General features: G+C 34.8%; 1 protein-coding gene across 1 annotated transcript in view; it reads left to right on the top strand.

Annotated features, from left to right (window-relative positions):
* Positions 1-18,082, top strand: part of LOC136036533 (cGMP-inhibited 3',5'-cyclic phosphodiesterase 3A-like) — a 266,516-nt gene that overhangs the window by 182,198 nt on the left and 66,236 nt on the right. Inside the window, exons 14-15 of the mRNA XM_065718837.1 lie at positions 6,139-6,342; positions 9,485-9,647. Of these exons, the coding sequence (XP_065574909.1) occupies positions 6,139-6,342; positions 9,485-9,647 (367 nt within the window). The remainder of the gene's footprint in view (positions 1-6,138; positions 6,343-9,484; positions 9,648-18,082) is intronic.

Genomic DNA, 18,082 nt, shown 5'->3' with positions numbered 1-18,082 from the left:
CTTGCTGATTAAAGAATGGCAACTATTATCTGAATTAGTTTTAACTGTAAAATGCTATTTTGAATACAAATTTAAGGGAATTTCGAAGAGTAGCCGGGAACCACTTAAAAATGGTGCAGGATCGAAACAAAAAGTACCATTGGAATCGTTAATTTGAATTTGAAAATGTAGAAAGATGGATGGAGAATTTAGGGAAAATAGTTTACTACCTAGCTGAAGGTTTCTTAGCAAGGAAAGTTAGAAATAAAGCTAGGAATATTAGCGAAAACACTTTAAGGCTGGTAGAAAAGAGGAGGGGTTCGTACCAGAGGTTTTTCAGTCATAGATCACATGAAAATAAAAGAAAAGTCAGGGAAGTAGAGAAGGCATTAAAGTATTAATTAAGAATTTGGGACAGTGAGGCTATGGATAATATTGCCGAGGATCTAGAGAACTTCATGGGGAGTGAAGAATAGAGCTTTCAGTAGATTGGGGTATCGAAGGAGCGTGCGTAGTGATGTTGGCCTCAGGCGACATGGTGCTGCAGTGAAATGTTAGTATTAGTTGTATATTTTCGATTAATTTTCCGAGAAAACGGATCTTGAGTTGGAGTTTTATATATTAGTTAAAGGGTCTTAAGCTGGGGCCTGTTATGTGTGTGACTCAATATTTAATAATAAAAAAGGCTATATCTTAAGGGGGTTTGAAACTGCAGTGTCTTAATCTGGCCCAGGAAACAAAATATGTATCTAAATTCATAGAATCACTGTAATAGCATTTTGATATGTTCAGAATGCTGTTTCGCGTAAAAAAATAAAATGTAAGAAAAAATGATAACAGTTGTCAACTAAGATGAGTGTCGGTTGGACACTTTTTTTGTTTCGAACCTAAAAAAAAATCTATTGAAAAAAAATTGAGCTAATATTTCTTAAATGACAGAACAAAAAGAAAGCAGTTTCTTTAACTTAGTAGTGTTTCTCAAATTCCATGTAGTTTGATGTTTAGCACAGGCCTTATTTAAAACTCTGTTAAGACGATTGTAAAAGAAAAGAAGTGAAAACATTGCAGTAAGACGCTTAATGAATACATGTCCGTACGCTGAAGGGGCAAATACTAAATTCGAGTTTTTAATACTTTTTTCAGTGCGTTTCTAAGCTTGAGTTTCACCACTGTTTTAAAGATTATGACGTTAAAGGTCAGAGGAAGTGAAGAAAAGGCTGGAAAAGGTGCAATATGTCAAAAAGGATACTCTCCTCGTGAATACTATTGATTTAAAGAGATCTCTTTTACTAAGGGATATTGAGAAACGGACTTTACCGGAGGAGGATTTGTTAGATATTTTCCAAAGGATTTCCCTCCGCATACTTTTTGGTACCCGTTTGACTGACCGTATTTCAAGTAGTACGGTGTTCGAAGAATGTGGTTCTATCCCACTTTCTAGGACTATAATGATAGAAAGATTGAGTGGCTAAAGATGAAAGATGACATGTTTCCAAAGATCGTCCTTTTCGGCTACCATATAGGGTCGACCGAAAAAGTCGTCCCCTAATAGGGCGGGAAGTGGCTATAACGAAGGACTTAAGGAAAGTTGGAACTCCTTGGAAGGGTGTAAAGCGTATAGGTCGAAATAGTGGGATGGAGGAGGAGCGTCGGTAGTTGTGTTGGCCTCTCGCGTTTTGTTGCTGCAGCGAGTTGTTAGTAGTAGTAGTAGTAGTAGTAGTAGTAGTAAAGTAAAACAGTTCAAAATAGGGATGAAACCTTTTAATTGACAGTGAATAGATATAAAATTATTTACTGGAAATTTCGAACACATATACAGTGTTCAGCATCAGTAGTAAAACTGAGAAAAAGAGCTTTATTAGTGAAAGATAAACTTTTCCTGGAAAATATTATATAAAAAAAAGGTGAGTGCAAGTGATTTTTTGTTTTATTCAACAAACAGCAAGAAATCATTTCAATCATGACTTTCACCTTTCCAGAGAAAGATTGCTTAAAAAGTTATAGATATCATCTGAAAATAAAGCCGTAATACCTTCGTCAACTCTTGGACCAGGTGTAATTAATTAAAAAAGAGTTTTACTGCTGATGATGAACACTGTATATGTGTTCGAAATATCCAGTTAAATAATTTTATATCTATTCACTGTCAATTAAAAGGTTTCATCCCTATTTTGAACTGTTTTACTTTCGTCATGGAAAGGCAGTGTGGTCTTCGAAGTTATCTAAGTAGTAGTAGTATTAGTAGTAATTCGTTCAATCATTTAATCCATGCTAGAATATTTTTCAATAAGCACTGCTAACGGTGACTTCGCCCAAGAAGCTTTCAAGAACCTAGAAAATATAAATAATTGAATTTAAAATATTTTGTTATCATGGCTAGAGCAATATGAATCGTCTTGTATTGAAATAAATCTAGCCTACGTTTTAAGACGTAACGACCGGTTTAAAGTCGTAACGAGTCAAATTAACCACAGGTTACCTGTCCTAATGTGTCGATCGATGAACTAAGTTATATCCACATAGGTCTTCTTTTTTACTTGTCATTGTTCAAAAGACACTCGTTATTATGATTTTAGCTGCAACTCTTGAACTATAAATTCAATTTATAGTAAGCGAAGTAAATCGCTACCCGTTAGCAAAATTTAAATTTTTTCCTAGCGTAGTGATTTATATCTGTAATAGTTTTTATTTTTGTTTATTATGTAAATAAAACTAAAAAAATAACTCAGAAGTTAACTTTTAAAAGCTGCGAATGGTAAGTCTCATCCGTAATGAGATTTAACAGTACCTAAGATCAGCTAATACTAAAATTTGGAATCGTTTAAAGACCTTCCGCAGTTCTGCTACTCGACTCTAAATATCGGTAAAATTACATTGAGAAACCAGAAACGATCTGGATTCCCCGTCGGCAGCACATACGTAATTGGCTGTAGGCATATTTGTTCCGTGTCACTTATTAATAACAACTTTGTTGTTTGCTCGTGGAAGCAGAATTGTGAACTAACAAAAATTAACAACCCTGTGGAAATATATTAATGTTTACGCGTGTATTTTTCTTACCCAACAAGATGTACAAATTACTTACTGGATAGAATAGGAAAAGAGGCGAAAAAGAAAGGAAAGCACAACAAACACCAATCAGCGCATAAACAACATGAATAGCATACATAAAACTTTCAGAAACATATTTCAAAGTTTAGTCTCCTTGGGAATGTCTCATTTCCTCTTTGGACTGCAACCAGGGACCAAGTAATTTTACAACTCCTTATATGTACAAAGTGGCTGCTTAAATAGGTTCTTCAGATATTTATGGAAACAGTTCCTAATATGTGATATTCCTGGAATATCACCGTTTGTAAAAAGTTGCTAAAATGGCGCAACATCAAGCAACTACAGGACTTCAAAGGTATCATACAAGGAAGCTCGGATATGACCACCAATTTTAATTTTATAGCAACTAGCAGACAATGAGGCTTTCTAGTTTTATTCCTAGCAGAGTGTTTAAAAGAACCCTGGTAGCATGTGAATCTTTCCTGATTGGCACACTAAGGTACATGAGGTAATTTTGTTCAACATCGGGATCATCACCAAGAAATGGACAAATGTGCTTATAGCTATGGTAGTTAGAGTGTGTTAACTTAGTTTTAATCTCGTAAACTTTAGCCCGATAGCTTCTTATACATACCTCGAAATTCTTTACAGCCGAAGAATTCACATTGTGTTTGCCTGTAACATTGCAAGACAAAAACTTAAACTGTCTATTCATTAAATGAAATCATTTTGAAGTTATATTTTATTTGCTCCATTTTTTGCCTTCGAAAACGCAGTTGTTATTAAAATCTTTACTTATCTGCTAGGACAATGAAAACAGAGTAATTGGATTGTTCTATCGTAAGTATCGGTTAGATCATGGTTGCAACAGAAGGTGCAAATGTAATAAAGCAGTAGTAGCCGCAATCTTATTAAAAACAAATAGATGTAAAGGCTGTATTAAATATGTAAGGTGTATTTTGCCCACTAGGAAACATTCTTGGAGTTTGTTCAAAATAAAAGCATTTGGTGTCTAACTCAACAATCTGGTTTTATGAATCGGTTCCATTGGTGAATCTTTCGGTTCCATTTTTTTTTTTTTTGTGTCACTGGTGATTCTGATTCTTCCTTCAATAACCTGGTTTATCTTGGAGAAAGGCTTCAGGTTTTAATTAAGGCCGAATTCACGGGATCAAGAGCTGGTTGAAATTCACCTGTCTACTGGGTGTATATGCTAGATTTTTTCAAAGAAAGTAAGTTTTTGCTCTTGCTCTTCTCTCGTCCGCCTCCCATTGTACTGGACGAAACGCTCACATTCAACTCTGCTCGGAGATTATATTACGATTCAGCCTGTATAGAAGGTATGAAATAGATAAAAATAATGCCTAAAACCATTCGGGACTTCATGAGATATGGAAATAGTAGTACTATCCTTTACAAAGAGGGTGTTTAATATAGCATTGAGAGTCTTAACTTCCATCAAAAGCCCTGATCCTCTTTTTCCATTTCTTTTTCTTTCCTTGCTGACACTCAGAGGTATAACAAAAAAGATGACAATAGGGTATATTCCAATAGATAGTTTGTAAACTGTCTAGGGCTAACCGAACAGGAGGTCGTCCCTGAATAGGGCTTGGAAGAGGTCATAACGAAAGGTTTGATGGAAATTGGAACATCTTGGGAGGGTGTAAAGAGGGAAGCTTTGAATAGATAAGGGTGGAGAAGGAGCATGCACAACTGTGTTGACCTCAGGTGCCTTGGCTCTGTAATGAGGTGGTGGTAGTATTTGTGGTAGCAAACCAGGTAATCACAGGGATGATTTTACATTAATATTCAATCTGGCTTCAGAGACTTTTAGAGTTGGATTTGTGTTTTCGGAATTCTTTGAGCTGGACGAAGAAACTACCCTTTTGTTGAACAAATAGTTGTCTCAGCGAAGCGGGGAGGTAAACAGGAGATTGCTGTTGCCCTCGTAAAAATGGGTCCGTTGCCCAGGCTGCTCAGTCAGGGTTTTCTGTTAAATTAGTGATTGGCTAGAATCTCCAAAACTTCAGCGGGTGTTATGGCATTGGCTCTTTTAACATTTAAATGTACGCTCAATTCTGATAGCTAACATTCGTTGCTACCTGGTATTGATGCATCCCGAATGTTAGCGTTAATAAAGCATCACTGTAAGATCGTGACTTAAAAAGGTCAAATTAGACCGTTGTCCATCATATGCAGGAATGAGTCCATGATATACTGGAAAATTGGGTTCCAGGTTTTTTATTCTTTTTTTTAATAAAAACAAAAAACAGATAGTTCAGTCCAATAATGAACCCCATCTATACGACTTTTTGTGACTTTATAATAGTTATCTTTAAGCTAAATTTGTTGCTATTGGTTAGATTTGTATAGATTGGATACTGTGTATATAGTGCCGTTAAGTTGATGAAATAGTTATTCCTTATAGGTGTTAACACAAATGCAAGGATATTGGTTAACTAGGATTTTTAATTCCTTTTTCTTACTGCAGTGCTATATGGATTACATCTCAAATAGTCCTTGTTCTCTTGCCATCAGCGACTGCTTTGTTTCGGTATGCTATTTCTCTGCTTTTTCCACATTTATTTTCAGTCATTTCATCATTTTCTAAAACTGACTAGCAATGTCTTTTGTTTACTTTTGGAAGACCAACTTTTCTTCTTTTTTTTATGGCGTAACGTACTCCAGTTAAAGGGGAACGAACAGATCTACTAATATCATTATGACTAATTGATATACATTTCAACATAATATTGGCAAACCCTTAGGAGGAATAATAGGGCGGTTTAATGGGTAGATAATAGCTCTACATAGTTTCAAATTACTATAAGCCTAAGGACCTGAATCTTTAAATCATCTGAATCAGTGAGTACGTTCCCTTTTTAATTATGAGTAGCTCTCAGCTATTCTATAAGATGGGAACTAAATTTAAACTGCTTTGAACGATAAATGTTGAAAATAATCAGCATCTTTTTAATTTTTTTTTTGCTTTCACATCCTTTTGTTTCGTGCTTTTAAAATCCTCTTTTCATCAAAAATATTTTATATTTGTCTCCCTTGTCCCCACTTTTTTCACTGAAAATAGTTGATTGCTCACTTTTTTTGTAGGCTATATTGTACAATGACAGGTCTGTATTGGAAAGTCACCATGCAGCCGCTGCCTGGTCGCTATTTCTGTCAACACCAGGCCATAACTTTTTGCAACACCTTGAAAAAGCCGAATTTAAGCGATTCCGTTTCCTAGTTATTGAAGCAATCCTAGCCACAGACTTGAAGAGGCACTTTGAGATACTGGCGGAATTTAATGCAAAGGTAGACATTTCATACTTTTGGTGTCTTTCGTCTCTGAAAAACTTTATATTTCAGTAGGGGAACGGGAAAGAGGCTTCAAGACCTTTGTTTAACTGCGATTCAAATAATGATGTTTTTTTTGGTAATAATGATCTAAAATGTGTGGTATATAGAAATCTGCTACTTCTGCAACTGCTGACAACTCATAGCAGCACGAGGCCACCAAAGGCCGACACATCTGTGTACCCTCTTCCCCTCCACTAACTCGGTTCAGAGCTCCACTATTTGCTCCCTAACATGAAATTCCTGCCTTGAAATATCAATTTCCTTTGAATTTCTTCTTATGAACTCTTCTCTTCCCATTCCAGGCTTCCATCACCAAAATCCGCTATTTTTGGGAATCTGGTATCGTTCACCCGTAAAGCATGGTCTAGCCATTTTAGCTTTTCTTTCATTATAGCTGTAGGAAGTGGGGTTGGAGATTAATTTTTATACATTTTTTTATGTACCGTTATTCAAATTGATATACGGTCATTCTAGAACTATTCTTTTACAGTTCATTTGGAAAACATGTGACGCGTTTTCTTTAACCTTTCGAAGCGCACACGTTTCATAGGCGAATTTTACTTCTTTCATTGTTGTAGCTTTTATTATTCTAACTTAGTTCTGAAACTTATATTTCTGTTTTTCATAAAGTTTTAACTGGAAGAGAAAAACACACCCTCTGCCTTGGATTCTCTGCTGTTTACCTTACTGTATCCACTATCCTTTCTATTCATGATACTTAGGTAAACATATCAACTCACAGGGACGTCTTGCTTGAAATCTGTGTAGTTCAAATTAATGAGTTCAGGCCTCAGTACCCTTGTTTTCTTCAGGTCTTTCGATATTGAATGTCTGACTACGCTCGAAGAAATCCTTTTGTACAATGCAGCACATTAGCTATAAAATAAAAATGGAATCCAAGAAAAGATTGATTGCAATTCAAAATATCTTTATTTTACTACTTCTGCTTTAAAGGTCAATATAGGTGCTTCGGTTATTGCTTTCTCGATTCCCGCAAATTTCTAACTCATCATGGTGAACGATCTAATTTAAAAAGTGATTCTTTTTTATTCAATTTTAGCCATTTTTATTGCCTCTATTGCCACTAGTTAGTGCTCCATCTGCCTTCTTGAGAAAGATAAGTTACAAAGTTTTTGCGACAAAAATGAGCTCAATTTAGCTTAAAAATTTTTAGCTTAAAATTATGCTAATGCCTTATTGTATCCTTTTTTTACAATTCCTTTCTACGATTTTGAATGTGAGCCAAGGTTTGACAGATAGAAATTAGCAATAACAAAGGTCCATGTCTTTTTTTTAGCGATCAAGTCTGCCAACCGATCGTAATACTGAGCAAGGTAATTAATGTCTTAGGGGCATCCCCTCTTGAAGTGACGTATTTACGTCATTTATAATTAATCGAAATGTTCAGCAATAAATGTCATATTCGAGCGATTGTTTTGACTACTAGAAGAGCATATCTAGTCATAGAACAAATTGCCTGCTAGAATTCCAAAGAAAAATAACAATAAGTGGAATTCACAGAAGACAAATATATCCTAGAATATTTTGCACAATGTAATGGAAGAAGATAAATGAAGTAAAACAAAGAGGATGTGAAAAAAAGGTGAATCTAAAAGGAATAAATGAAAAGTAAGCATGAAATGAAAAGTAATAATCAATGTCAAAATTAAAAAGAAACACATGCCCATTAGAGCTATTCCTGAGCTGACCAATCCAGAAAGTAACCAAAAATAGACCAGCGGCGTTTAGAACAACAGGCAACCTACAGAGGTCTGGATTGCAGATGACCTCTAGACTTTCGGCGTCTAGAGAGCTTTGGAACAGCACAATATCAATGGGATTGGAACCGAACCCCCTAAACGCGTCACAACATTTCTACACTGTCCTTGAGACTTTTCTTTGTCATGGATATAGTAGCTGCTAAGACTTGTGTGAAAGAGGTATCTTGAGGGTTCAAGAATGTCAAATCCCACACTTTTCAGGCATGCAGGTAGGATGTCTCACCTGCTTTAGGTGCAAGTGGGACCGACATGTTTCTTTTGTAGACAACAAACAACATCATTTCTATTCTTAATCCATTGCACTTTCCATTAAGATTTACGGCTACGGTATGGACGGTGGAATAAAATTCTCATTAATTCTGGAAATAAGCTTAATAGATAAACGCAAGTTTAACAGATAAGTACAAGTTGCTAGTATTCCGTGAAAAATTATTATTAGCATTTCTTTTATTAAAAGAATTTTTTTTCGGAGGCCTCGCAAGTTGATCAGAGTCTCATTTTTTTCGTTTGTTAGTCACCTTCTTTCTAATTCTTGAAATGAGTTTGATAGACACACATGAGTTATATACGTAAGTACGAATTACCAGTATTTCATGAAATATTATTATTAGCATTTCTGTTATTGCAAAGGTCTTGTAAATTTCTTTTGGAAGGCCTTGTAAATTAATCAGAGTTTCGCGTGTTTAGTCATATTGGTAATTTCTTTAGGATTTCCTAGAATATACCATTCGATTCAGCTTGCCACCCGGAGAGGTTATTCATTCTTTAAGTCCCAAAATGTGTTATAGTCTACTGCTTCCCTTGAAGGGTAGTCGGATTGAAAGGCAGTCGGATCGCTGTGTGCAAAAACAAAGTTTTTATTCAAGTTTGCAGGTAAAGAATGAGCCACGCTAATGTGTGGTTTGGGTATTATAAAATGTAAATGAGATTTTTGTATCTTCGACGTCAAATATAAAATGAAAGCTAATGGTAGGAGAAGGAGGTGGCTGACAATTTTACCGTTTGTGATGAGTGTTTTTGCACGTTTCAAGGCGTATTTGGAAGGAAAGCTTAAAACTTGAAGGGCCCCTCACTACGCGAAGCTAAAAGAAACAGGAACTATAGGAAATTACTGCAGTAAATGTGAGCCACGAAGAGCAATAAGGCTTTCTCACAGAGACTTACTCACAGGAAATAACTATAGACGCTTAAAATGCAGAAGAATGCCTTTTAATCATGAAAACCAAGGCAGTCGCTGAGGATCCCTAGCTTTATATTACGTAGTGAAAAACTACTCTCTTTATTTTTTGGCTATTCAATGTATTTTTGAATTTCAGGCCAACGAAGAGGACGCGCCGGGCATTGATTGGACTCAAGAAACCGATCGATTACTAGCGATGCAACTCTGTATAAAACTGGCTGATATCAATGGACCGTGCAAAAAAAGGTCATTACATGTCCAATGGACTTATCGAATAGCTGAAGAATTTTATGAACAAGGTAATTTCTCTTTTTATCTGAGCACGGGTATCAGTTATGTGGGTAGGGATTGAGTATTCCTCCCCTCTACATTAAAAAGTAAACATCTTTTCGAGATATTTTTATTGAAAAGACTTTTGTTTTTCTTACGAACTTTTAATAGCATTTTAATTGAAAAAAAAATTAAACTAAAAAATTGTCCTCCCTCAAATCTTGAAAAATAAATCCCCATTTCTGTTCTACATTTGCGTGACTTGACGCCACTGTATCTGAGAGCTTATGCCAGCAGCCCATATTTTATTCCTTATTTCTGCGCAATTGTTTTCTCCGAAGACTTTAGTGTCGAAAGAGATTGAATTACAGTGGTCGGACTTAACCTATTATGTACCTTTAGGTATTTAATGTAAATATGCTAAATAGTCCATGGCTGTTCATCTAAGAATAATCCACCAAAAAGAAACAACTTTACATTTGTACAGACTAAATATGATCCAGTGTGAAAGGCAATATCGTCATTTGGGGGCGTCGGGTGGGTCTATGTGTCCCTAGATTTTTTGCTCCCCGAAATTATTGAAAAAATAGAAAAAAAGACGAATTTCCCTCCCCCGGTATTGATAATACATTATCTCGTCCCCTCCTCCGTAATTGTCCATGGATTACACTGCTGGTGAAAGGTCTACTTAGCTAATGTAAAACCACTGTGTTACTTTAGCACAAGAAAATAGTTTGAGTGAATAAAAAGCCCATTTCTGGGCATCGCCCTGCTTCTTCTTGAAGTTACCAGTAGGTTTGCTTAGAAATACCAAGTTGTTTCTGAAGCTTTGTCTCAGTACTGGTGCTGCGAGCTCAGGAGTCGATTGGTCTAAAAACTAAATTATAAAGCTATAAATAGTTTTACTTTTGAAATTTCGTTATTATTATAGTTTATTGTTATGGCAATTAATTCTTTTTTTTCTTTTTGTTTGCTTTGCGTCCTTGCTTCATCTCCGTTATAGCGGTCACTAAGTTTGCCACTCTGTTTTTTAAAAGAAAAAGCCCAGAATTTCGAGTCTGGAAAATTACATGAAAGCAATCCTGTTCAAAAGAGACCTGTTCTTCGGGTCAAAAAAGGGTTAGAGTTTCTTAATCATATAGTTCAGTTAATCTTAATTATTAGCTTCGTTTATATTCGACTCTACAAATTATTTAAAGCCCAAACAACCGTGATGATGTTGTTTGATACAAGGAAAATGATTGGTAAACTGCAAGTGATGTTTTGCTGTATGTCATACGCATGCATGGACATATATCCTGACACAGTTGCCTGTGTTTCAAGACTAAATTCACTTTCTTGTTCTTGTGTCCGGTTTACTCCAAGTCGACCATGGTATTATGAAGAGTTGGGGGGTGGGGGTTGGAACAGTTATTTAGACAAGAAGATTTTAAATACGGCAAGAACTTTTTTGTCTATCAAAAGCCCTATTAGCCAAAAATTTAAAGCAGTTAAAAAAAATCTTCTGATATCTTGAGAACAAAATAAGAAAATAGAAAGGACCATTTAATGAGATTTGTATAATCTGAGGAGATGAGCTACAAATCTACGCTTTACAGAAATTCGAACAACGGATTTTGAATTTCCGTAACTAAAGTAGCTTAATGCATAACCCTCGCGCATAAGAGAACTAAAATAAATTCTTGTCTTTCTTCTGCCAAAGAAGATATTATTTGACTCGATTGTACGGACTTTGCACTTGGCAATAACCCTTTCCAAATTATGTTATTGATAGATCCGGTACTATTGACGGAATGACAGTGAAGGTCCATTTAAATTTTCAAGGGCTATAATATTAGAAGCAATAATTATAAATTGTACTTCGACAAGACAAACTCCCAATTTAAATCAATTAATTACAACTGAAACTCAACAGCTTGCATCCCTGATGAAAATGAGTCTTAGACTTATGGAGAATGGGTTTTATTGAGGCTTGAAGTTAAAATGGACGACAAGCACGATTGACTTTAATTAAAATCAAGTTATTACAAAGAAAGATATACTTCTAATATTTAAAACTGAACATTAAGATAAATTAAAAGACACCATGTGTTGCCATATTATCAAAATGGTGTATCTGCATTATCTTAGAAATAGCATGGGGATATCAAGCTGAAAAATACTATGAGTTTTAAGGGGAGGGGAAAGAGAACATTCAACTATGACTTGGGAATGAATTTAGAGGTAAACCAAAAGAAACTCTACGCATTCAGGTTATTAATATACGATATTTTTAGTATCTCAGGAATGTCTTGAAGGAAGGAAATGAAACCTTCAGGTTGTGTAGGAGAAGGAATGGTGAGGAGAAAGAGGACTTTAAATTTTATTTTAGGGGGTTGGCTAAAAATCCTATCAAACCGATCCATTTGAACGTTTTTGCACTTTAAGTATCTTTGGAAAATATAATTTATTCATGGCTTAGTAGCTAGACATGAATCATCAAAGGCATTTAATAAAGCACCAATTACGCTATTGCTCTCAGAAGGCTAAGGGGGTGGTACCTCTACTTCTTTTGTGGTAATTTTTGTTCGTCTTAACTTTGTCTTGATTATTCATTTCAATTTCTGTTTGTTTTGATGGTCATTTTTTCATTTATAGTAGGATCTGCTTCCTTTATATCTAATGTGATTATTTATTATAATTCCTATTCGTTGTGGGCTTCGTGTGTTTATTGATAGTTATTTCTGCTCATTTTAAGTTTTAATTATTTTAAGACTTCGTGTCTGCTTGTCTTAGGTTACAATATGGCTGTTCAGTTTTCTTTGAGAAATTCCTTTTTCCGACAGCATTAAAAAAAGATATGTTTAGTAATTACAGTAAATGGGCTCCTCACCCGTCCTCCTGAGTCTACAAAATGTATTTTATGAAGATATCTATTGGCGTCGGGTATTTGCATGGTGATATCTACATTACTTACTTAATGCAAATTGGTGTGTCAATTGGTCAGTAATTTTGGATTATGTATGTTTGACATATAGCTGATGATCTTATAATACTTTAGGTACAAATAAAGGTGTTTTAAGCGATCTCCGAACGTAATTTTTTTGTTGATGCAAAGGTCCTGTTAACTAACGAAGATCTTGTTAAAGACACTTATTAAATTCATTATATAGATTCGATTTTAGAACTATTACTGGAAGCCGGGGGATACAGGATCAGTGTTTGTATGGGGGCACCGATTAGAATTTGGCTCCCCCATTGGTAGTTTTTGCCCCTCCGTCCCTTTACTTAGCGTAAATTTTGACTTTATTGGGGAGGGGGCATATGCCCCTAAGAGTATCTGCTGGATCCACCCCTGACAAGAAGTTAGATATACTTGGCTTTATCACATACTTGCCATCTGCTAGAATCCAACCTGTTCCAAGTTTCTTGGTGTAAATATACTAAAATTTGAAATTTTGTAGTATCAGGTCTTTGGTTGCAGCTTTTGTGTTGACCCATGAGGCTGACTGACTTGTTGACATTTTTAGTATAGAAAACTAAATGCACAGATTTTGGGAACGTCTTTTTACACTAACTACAAAGCATTCACATTCATTTGAAATGTTTCCGTTCCTCTCAGCAAAAGATTTTCCTTCCTTTGCTCGCATGTAATTTCTCCCAAATTGAGGTTGCATATCTTGGAAGAAAATCGATAAGATAAAACAGATTCTAAGATATGTACAGTTTTGCGTGCTTTTGATTCTTTCTTCCTGACAAAAGATTATTTGTTACCAGTCGATGCGTATCTGATAAGGAAGAAGTTAATTGGGATAAAACGTTGCGTACTACTGTTTTAGTGAGTTGTTGCATAGCAACGATACTTCTAGCACAAATTTTCCTTGTTGATATTCACGTTTGCTGCTGCCATATACCTCATGCGCTGGCATAAAATGGCGTTATCTTTCTTCGCTAATTAATGACGCTAAGGTCGCGCTAAGGTATCAACAAGGGTTTTCCAAAATGCATGTCGTGCTGACGTTAACAATGACAAAATTTATGAAAACTGACATGCGAAAAATTCAAGTTACTTTGGGTATTTATGATGACTTGTAATTGTCCTGCGTGTTGCAGCAGCTTATCCATATTTACCCCCCCCCCCCAAAAAAAAAAAATAAAACTCCATCACGTGTTGAATCTCTTGCAAGAATCGGAATGATATCTCTATGAGAATCTTAATGAACTCTTATAAGAATCTGACAGATAGCCTTATAATATAAACTGTTAGTTGCAACAACGTGCCAATTGCAATCCGCTTGAACAAAAGGTGCTGTGTTGGTCTGTTTGAATCATATGACGTTACATTAAATTGGTAAAGTTTAAAAAATGTATTCTACAAATGTCTATTTTTTATAATTAAGAATTTCACGCTATTTCTCATCAGCATGACCAAAATAGCCTGATCTACAGAGATTGCGGCAAGCTATTTTATCGTCTGAAAACTCGCTAGTATTAACAATATCTTTATTAGTTTTGTGAAAATAAAACAGTTGCCGTTTCTTGATTAGCTAAATTGTGGATTTGGTACGATATTTTTTTTAATGCAGATAAAAATTAACAGATTGTACTAGGTGTATTGCACTAGAACTAGGTAGTACTAGGTATTATTAGTACTAGGTATTATTATAGGATAGTACTAGGTATTATTATAGGATAGTACTAGGTATTATTGTGCTTCTTGGAGCAATGAAAGTTCAACAACGGTACATAGGTAGAAGAAAAATCTATGTGTCTCAATTTTTCACGAGTTTCGCAGGAAAAGCAAAAACCACAATATTCATATTGAAAAAACAGCTAAGTCCTTGGTAACTTCATGCTATACATGGAGCTCTTTTTAATGGAGTCCGTAAAACCGTTAAAAACTGTTTAACTATGGCATTTTCTCCTCAAGATTGAATTTCGATTTTTCTTCTGGAATTTTTTTTTGGTTTGTTTTTTCACAGGGATTTTCATTTTCAAGGGGTTTTAATTACCTACACAATTGTTAAATTTATTATTAAATTCATAGAAAACTCCAACAAAATTGATCCATTCACTTTCATTCGAATCACCTTCCATAAGATGAAAGGGGAGTCACCATTACCATAGTGAATGTAATTTCAAATATATACTCAGAGCCTTTGGTTTAAAAACCTTCAGATTCTATTTGTAACATTATTTTTGGGAATGGTAACCCTATTGCTTTTACAAATGACATTTGATCTAAATTCAAATATCTTTAAGTACAGAATATTCTTGAAAACTGTGAATTAAAAAAAAATATATTTTTTTTCACCAGATTAGCACCAGACTCTCATAATAGAAGTCCTATAATTGGAAATATTGTAATTTCAATTGATTTTCTTTGAATAAATAACCTTGAAAGTGTGGATATTGTTCAGCATTTCAATTCCTTTCCTTTTCAGAGCCGTTGGTTTAAAAACCTTCAGATTTTATTTGGAACGCTCTTTTTGGGAACGGTTACCCTATTGCATTGACAAATTGGTTTTGCTTTAAAAAGAAAAAAGGAATATTAAAAAATTTCAAATATGATCAATTACAGAATATTCTGGAAAACTGCTGATAAAAAAAAATCACCAGATTAGCACCAGACAACGGCAATCAAAGGGGTAGAATTAACCTTGACTGGGCTGCCCACTTAATTGAACAATCTGTCTTGGCTTTTTTCTACAATTGGCCATGACTTTGACTTTTCCCACAACTATTCCCTTTTTTTAAATTCAAAATTATAGAAACTCAGAATGGAGTTTCTATAATTGGAAATTATGTAATTTCAGTTGATTGTTTAAAGATAAATAATCTAGAAAGTGCGGATATTTTTCAGGCTTTCAATTCCTTTTCTTTTGGAAATTTTGTAGCAACACCATCTTGCTAACCTACCCACAACACAATTCTTATTTTATATTATTAGCCTAACTCCATCTCATGTTACTGTAAAACAGCTTTGAAATTTGACTCTTTTTTTGCTTCAAAGTCTTTTTTCATTCATTCAAAGCTCACGTAATCTAGCATGCTTCCTTTTAAAACAATTGCGTGAAAATATTTTCACTGAAGTTGTTAATAAAATAATGCTGCCCCAACGTTGTAAAAGAAGATGGCGGGCTATATGGGATTATAAAACAACATTTAGTGAAAGTTTCTTTGAAAATTTTTGTTCCTCTTATTAGTGTTTTTGTAACACTCCCTTCTTTCAAATATTTTACTCATTCCATATGTCTGCAAAATGATGAAAAAAACTCGTAGTATTTTTGTGTTTTTGTGTCTCGACTTGTAGTTATTGGCTGCCACAGTTTGTATGGGAGACTGAGAAAAATGATTGTTTCCTCATTTATATCTTGAAGAATTTAGGACAGTTAGATAGACTGAACTAAAACTCAAATCGAAAATGTTAACGTAGTTTCTACCTGTAACCAGCCATATTTCAACCTACGACAATTTTTTTACACCAGTGTTTTCTGATCTTCTTTTATTGATTCGTATGGCAATATTTATACATCACCTCTCGTCTTTCAGGCTTTGTCTCTTTTTTAAACCCCTTGATAGACTTGTCTCCTCATCCGTGTATCCCAAGGGGTCTTTAATATTTATTCCTTGCAGCTTTCCAAAACTTTGGGGATTTATTTCCCTAATGAATAATGAATTTTAGTTAATGCTTTACTTGTCTCTTCTAAGGGACTTAATATCTCTAGCGGAGAATTATTCGCCAGGGAACTTTAATTTGAGGCTATTTGATAAATATAGATAGACTCATAATTATTTGATTTTATAGTCTAAAAGTTAAAGGATTACTTGGGCAAGTAATTTAATCTTTAGTAAGAGTTCAGGCCATCAGGCATCACATAAGAAGCTTATATTTGAACTTGTGCTAGAAGTCAAAATTCTGTAGTTTTGTTTGATTATGTAATAATCAACTATGTTGATTATAACTATAGTTGATTATGTAATGTAGTAAATAGTTGATTATGTAATAATCAACTATGCCAAAACTGTAATAAGATCGAAAGCATTTTGTGTTTGTTTTTTATGTGATTTTATTTGATTTAACATTTTCAGTTTATCTATAATTGCACTAAGACCCTTGATTACTGAATCAAACAAAAATGTTATAACAGACTGGACCAGAGACCTTGCAGTACCAAGGATAGTGAAACCTGGTTTTTTGTATAGGTTAAGTGGAATCTTACATAACCATATTTATCTTGAGGAAGTTGAAACACCAAAAATTTGATTTTTAATGGAAAAAACCCATATGCAGTTTTGATAGTAGCAGGTGACAAACTAAGTGTGGCTTTCGTTTGAAGGGATAGCTGTCTTTGGGAATCAACGGACTGTTTGAATTTTTATGGACGGAAAGCGTTGTCAAATTTAACTGATTAGTTTTGCTTCTGTATATTTACGGTTCTACCTGGCAATACTGATGAAAATACGGCACCAAAAAAACTGCATAATTCTAAAACAACCGAAAGACTGGTCTTCGAAAATTGTGATTTACAGGTAGCCTACAGCTAAGATGGGTCAATGGAACAAAAGTATTTTTATTTTATGTTTTTAGCATTTCTGAAAGAGTTTTCTATTCTAATTAAATGGTCCTTGTGTTTCAGAAGCCGTTCAGAAAAAAATGGGACAAACAGTAAAACTTTAGCGTAAAGAGTAAGGCATTGAGGAGAGGGAGAACTCCATATACGGAATAATTTCAGTTCGCTCTGAGTTTAAACGTTTTCTTCCTTAATTTCAGTTGAAAAAAAATTGTGTTTTTTTTATTTATTTCTGACATTTTTCAAATAATACCGGTGAATCTGGCTTGCCCTCCATGAAAAATTCACTTCCCTCACAGGAAACTCCTCCGTGGAAAGTTCCTCTGACGCAAAATAAACCCACCCGTAAAATTATTTTCGGACAGTTCCGTCCCCTCTAAAAATACCCCCTCCTCTCCGTAAAAATTCTTGCGGACGATTCGGCCTGGAAAACTCTCCTTAGCATACTTTCATTTGAAAAAAAGACTTTAATTTCCAATTGTTTTTCCAATCACTCTGGAAATAACCCTTCTGTGAAATTTTTCTCCCGGAAATTCAAGCTTGCTGAAGATCGCACCTAGAAAATTGCTCCGGAACATCTCCAAGCGCAAAATTGAGCTGACAAAGAGAAAGTAATGCAAATAAAAAAAAAAACGTGTAAGAATTTGGTCAAGTTCCCCTAGTTTAAAATTTCACCTTGAACGCTCACCCCCGGTAATTTCCCTCCCCATGGAAACCCACATTAAGAACTAAATATCCTCCTCGGAAAAATGTCTGTATACTCTGTATACTGTATAACAAATACTAAACGTAATCCATGGGCAAATTTCATAACTTTCAGCTCTTTTCCTATAGGTTGTGGGGGGTCATACTACCCCTTAAGGTATAGCTTTTGGATGATTCAACTATAATGAACAAAATGACTATCACAA

This window comes from Artemia franciscana, chromosome 15 (assembly GCF_032884065.1).
Source record: "Artemia franciscana chromosome 15, ASM3288406v1, whole genome shotgun sequence".
In the NCBI taxonomy this organism is placed as follows: Eukaryota; Metazoa; Arthropoda; class Branchiopoda; order Anostraca; family Artemiidae; genus Artemia; species Artemia franciscana.
This window is presented reverse-complemented; position numbering and strand designations above follow the sequence as displayed.